At 39.7% G+C, this 5,411-nt stretch overlaps 1 protein-coding gene across 3 annotated transcripts in view; it reads right to left on the bottom strand.

Annotated features, from left to right (window-relative positions):
* The window catches only part of FUT10 (fucosyltransferase 10 (alpha (1,3) fucosyltransferase)), a 63,287-nt gene extending 59,814 nt beyond the window's left edge, over positions 1–3,473 (bottom strand). The window contains exon 1 of one of the 3 annotated variants that reach the window (XM_012648608.1): positions 3,235–3,473. Coding sequence is in view for 2 of the 3 variants with exons in the window: in XM_012648605.1 (XP_012504059.1) it covers positions 3,159–3,389 (231 nt within the window). In the remaining variant the exon portion in view is untranslated. Of the gene's footprint in view, positions 1–3,118 lie in introns of all 3 variants that reach the window. The other 2 variants (XM_012648606.1, XM_012648605.1) reach the window with 2 other exon arrangements.
* Positions 3,474–5,411: the final 1,938 nt, after the last annotated feature.

The following is a 5,411-nucleotide window of genomic DNA, read 5'->3' as shown; positions in this document are numbered from 1 at the left end:
GCTCTTGCTCAGGCTGGTTTCGAACTCCTGAGCTCAAAGGATCCGCCCGCCTCTGCCTCCCAGAGAGCTAGGATTACAGGCGTGAGCCACCACGCCCGGCGGGTGGTGCCTTTTTTATGTGCTTGCTACCCCTGGTGTTAGAAAAAGACCACTGATCACTGACGCGTGGAGTCTATAATTCCCCGGAGAGGGTCCATAACTTTCATTAGACTCGCAAAGGTATCCAAGGCCAAATAAACATGAAGAACTCCTAAGTCAAAGCCAAGTAGTACTCCAAAAAAAGGGGGAATTACATTAGCTGTAAAATATCATAGATCACCTGTGACACCAAAATCAGCATCAGAGCAGCAAAACCATCATTGAAAACTAAAGTCTAACTATTGCCAACAGCGTTCTCAGCACTTTTACAAGGTAATATTGCGGCTCTTCCCAGTAGCTTGATGCATGCAGTTGAGTTGTAGCCACCAACTATCTTTTCATCTGACCTTCCCTGCAGTGACAGCTAGTCACTTAAAGACTTTTAGAAAGCCCTGGATATAACCTCAAAGATAAAATTTCTTCCCTATTTCTGATCAATGTCCACTGTGCGAGGTGTAAGTTCATTTCCAAATAATAGGAATTGTTTTAAGGATAGATTCTTCTGCCAAATAGCTTAAAAAACATATTTAGCTTCAAATATCACTACCAGGTTGTAGGAAATATGGGAGAATAGAGGAACATATTAAACAAAACCATGAGGATAAAATCGGCCAAATCCACAATGTAGGAAATTCAAAAGGATGAATGACCCAGTTTCTTCCACAAATCCATGACATGGCACAAACGGTGGGGCAGAGGAAACTTTTAGAGTAAAAACAAATCAAAACATAAAACTTGAGACATACCAACTAAATACAAGGTGTGGGGTTGGTTTGTTCCAGATTCAAACCAATCCATTATAAAAAGACTTTTTTGAGACAATTGAGAAAAATTTACCAAGGCCTAGAATACAGAGGGTAATTATTGTTCATTCTTTTGGGTGTGATAGTAGTAATATGTTTACATTAAATTTTTAAAATTCCTATCTGTAAGAGAATCATACTAACATATATCTAAAAGAAATGTCATTATGTCTGGGATTTGCTCTAAAATACCGCAAATGTATTCTTGAATTATTTGTGCAAGTAAAAAGTAAGTAAAATTAAAAAATAAAGATATATATACCCCCAAAATCTAGAGGATATATACAAAATATAGTTAAGTGTGGATGGAAAACACTATCTAAGATGAATGGTTTCTTCCAGACAACTACAATGTTTTAGCTTAATGGGAGGTAAGCATAACATTTTCATTTTTAGATTATTATTAATTAAATTATGTTATAGAATCTGTCGTGGGCTGAGTTGTGTACCCCCAAAATTCATGTGTTGAAGTCCTAATTCTCAGTACCTTAGAATGTGACTCTATTTGGAGACAGGGTCTTTAAAGAGGTAATTAAGTTAAACTGGGTGGGCCCCCACCCAGCACGACGTATTCTTATAAAAAGGGGAAATTTGGACACAGAGGAGTACAGAGGGAAGACCATGTGAAGACACAGGGAAAAGACAGCCATCTATAAGCCAAGGAGAGAGAAACAACCCTGCTGACGCCTTGATCTTGACCTTCCTCGTCTCCAAAACAGTGAGAAAACAAGTTTTGGTTGTTTAAGCCACTCAGTCTTTGGTTTATTACAGCAAACCTAGCAGACTGATGCAGGATTCATGACACGATTTTTTTTATTCATCCTTCCTTTATCCTACCCGTGTGGCAAATTATTTCATCTGCCCAGCCTACAAACCACTCAAAACAGGAATGGTTCTGATTCTGTAGGTATTGTATTTTTTCATTTCGAGTGTTTTTTTTTTTTTTAAAGAAAAACATAGCATGACCACCATGCTGAACACTGAAGCTTTCGGTGTACTAGTGAGAACTGGGACACAGCCCAGACCATGCTGCTGGTGACAAAACTGTGACTGAGACAGACAAAGGTTTAGCTCCAGTAATCGGGCCACTTCTCACGCTCTGGAAACACAGAAATGACATGCATATCAAAAACACGGCAATGGGTTCTAACATCAAACGGAAAGCACCCTGGCTTACATGCAGGCGTTCCTCATAACTGGAAAAAGTGTCAAAGTGAACGCCTAGTAAGATAAAAGCTCTCTCATAATTTCCCGCAGAAAGAAGCAGAAAACTCCAGCCTGTGGGTGCAGCAGGACATGCAAACCTCAAGACAGACAAGGAAGGAGTCAAATGCTTCCTCTGACCAGAATCCCAATCTTGCAGCAGCAGGTGGCAGAAGTACGTGCCAGACTGTCTGCCAAACTGCTTGTATGAGCACGACCTCATTCAGTCCTCATCAGGAGAAGGGAGAGCCTTAAAGCAGCCCAGAGAACACCTACTTTCCACCAGTCCCACACCTGAACTACTCACATCCACAAATCATCTTTCCAAGTCCTTTGGATTTTGAAACGAACAGCTGGGACTCGAATGGGTGCAAACTATAGCCAAGCTGACAGCTATACTTTCGCTAGCACTGTTGAATATTTATTTCAAGTTGAAAGCAGTAAACCAAGTTCACAATAACTGACTGGAGGAAATAAAGGAAAGGACTAAAGGAACGTTTCAGTTCAGTTCATAGTGTTGCGCATATGTTAAGTTTATTTACACAGATGCTTGTATTTTGCACTCACTGCAAGATACACACTGTCTTGTTCTCAGGATAGTGTCTGAATCTTCAAGAATGCAGGCTTTCAAAGGTGGTAACAGTAGGAGATTTTGAGGAAGCCATCCCACTTTGAGCCAATAAGACAGAGCTTTAGTCTCTGTTTCTCTAAAACCAGGACCCTTTAAGAATCACAAACTGACCTCCTATCTCAATGACTTTCTTTCTGCCTGGCACAACCATCCACTAAACCTCAGTTTCATCTGTTTTAAAAAAAAAAAAAAAAATTCCCTGTGTTAAACAGTAGAAAAGCCCTGATCCTAAAGGATTAAGAAAAAAGTAAAATACTTGGAGTTCTGAGAGAATGGGATGGGGCAGGAGAGGCAGATGGCAAAGGCCCAGGAACCAACACTGCACAACCCAAATTCTTGGTACCTGGAGTGTGACGAGCAGAAAGATGGTAGCCGTGATGCACAGGCAAGATGCCAAAAACTTCCTCCTCTGAATCCACGCCATGCTGCCCTGCCCCGGGTGACTGACAGGGGGTTAACCTGGCTACCAGGTGTTCTCTCATCAGCCCATAGCCCGAGACAACTTCACGTGGAGGAACCATCTGGGTGCCAATTTCCTGTACTGCCATTCCTGCTGGGACCTGGTCTCCATGAAGGACTGAGATCCGAGGTTCTGAGTGGGCCTGGCTTGGCATCGAGAGGAAACAGCATGTGGTCTTCTTAGGCTATCATCAAGAGCAGCTGGAGATTCTTCAGACAAGAAGGTATCAAAAAATTCTGTAACAAAAGAATAGATAATCTTTTAGCCATCGTGCAGAAGATTTAACAAGTGTAGTCTTGTGGGGTTATCATGTAGAAACTAGAAGTTTTAAACTAAAAGGAACCTTTGAGATCATGTAATCCTAATACCTCACTCGCAGGTAAGGAAACTGGGACCAGAGAGGTGAAGTGATTTACTCAAGGCCACACAGCCCATTAGAAAAAAGTGACAAATCTATAATCAGGTCCCAAATCTAAAATTCTCTTTCCACTTAATTTTCTCTGCCATCAGAAGATTGAATTCCAAAGTCATTTATATGAAGTCACTTCCTTCTACCTGGGTTTCAAAGGAGTAGAAAAGTAAAATAGAAACCACCAGGACTATTTACCCACTCCTGTAAAAAATAGGAAGAAAATAAATAAAAGGTTGAGGCGTTGATCAAAAATCATGATCAACTGGCCCCAATGCCCCCCCAGGAAACCAACTTCGGCCATGGCATAAGGAATTCTGAATATCAACTCACTTGTTAAGTGTTTTATGACAAGTGCAATGAAGCGGTGGGTTGTTAGGGCAATAGGATGCTCTGGAAGATTGAAAATAAGATTTTCATCTATCTGAAATGGAAGGTCTTTTCAAAAAGTTTTAAAAATGAACTAAAGGGGCCCACAGAATGCCTTTTATTCCCAAGATTCTATCAAGTCCAATGTCTTGCAGTTCAGAGTGGGACAAGGATCGACATTCCAGAGGAAGGGAAGTGTGGCTTCCCAGTACTCCAGAGACCTGATTCTAAGGCAGATCTACAGAGCTTTGGGATGCAGAATTGAAGATATAATTAGAAATATAGAAATGATATAGAATTTTGGTTAAAAGCCTTGGTCTTAAAGGTGTGCTCCCTTCTCATGGGTCTACCTTGATTTACTTTTTTTTCCCCCTCAACAACAAAATGACTCTTGGTCTTAGAAATTGCCAAAAGTGTACTTCTCTTCTTTTATCCATGGAATTCCCAAAACTCAGTGACTAAGGGAATGGGCTCTAGAGTGAGCCCACCAGGATTCCAATCTCAAGTCCCCAACTGGCTTTACCTAGCCTCCCCATAATTCAGTTTCCAAAAGTAGGTAATAATGATACCTAATCAGAGGGTTATTGTGAGAATTACATAAGATCGGTAAAACACTTATTTTAGAGCCTGGAACGTAATAACAAACAATAAATGTTTGTTATCCTCATATTTAAATATTATTATAATTTTGATTATATCCTTAGGTGGAAAATGAAGCAGATAAAATATATTGCTGCCCCATCAACTGGAACTTCAAAAGGAAAAATGCTCACTTTGCCAAACAATAGGAGATTGCTAACATTTATTGAGTAACCGATTATGAGCAAGGTCGTTCCTAAGTACTTAGCGTGCATAAGCTATTCGAGGCTCCCAACAAGTCCATGAGGTAGTAACTGCTATTCTCATTTTTAAAGGTGAAAAAACTGAATTTGAAGGAAGTAAAGTAACTTGCCCAAGACTATAACTTTGATAAGGACTATAGTCTTAAGTTCATTTCCATTAATACTATGAAATTCCCACCAGGTAATGCTAACACTCACAGGTTACCTGCCTGAACCACAGAAAAATAAATAAATAAAACCTTGTGTAGAACAGCTGTCTGTCAGCTGGTAAAAGGAACAAAAATCTATAAGAGCTTGAAAAGTACCTTTCCTTCTATTCAGTAGATGCTAGTAGCTATTAACTACATAAAATGTGGAGGTAGCATTTTGGGTTCCAATCCTGGTCTGTCACTTAAACATAATATAAATTTGTACAAGTTACTATATCTTTGTAAGCCTCAGTTTCTTCATAGCAAATAATAAATGTTAACCATTACTACTTCTTTCCCTTGCATAACAGAAAGAATATCAAATTTTCATTTTATGTGCAAAAGCAATTTATTACAGCTATAATTAA

The sequence above is a fragment of the Propithecus coquereli genome, unplaced genomic scaffold (assembly GCF_000956105.1).
Source record: "Propithecus coquereli isolate 6110/MARCELLA unplaced genomic scaffold, Pcoq_1.0 Scaffold29, whole genome shotgun sequence".
In the NCBI taxonomy this organism is placed as follows: Eukaryota; Metazoa; Chordata; class Mammalia; order Primates; family Indriidae; genus Propithecus; species Propithecus coquereli.
The sequence above is the reverse complement of the archived record's forward strand: the minus strand, read 5'-3'. Positions and strand labels throughout refer to the sequence as shown.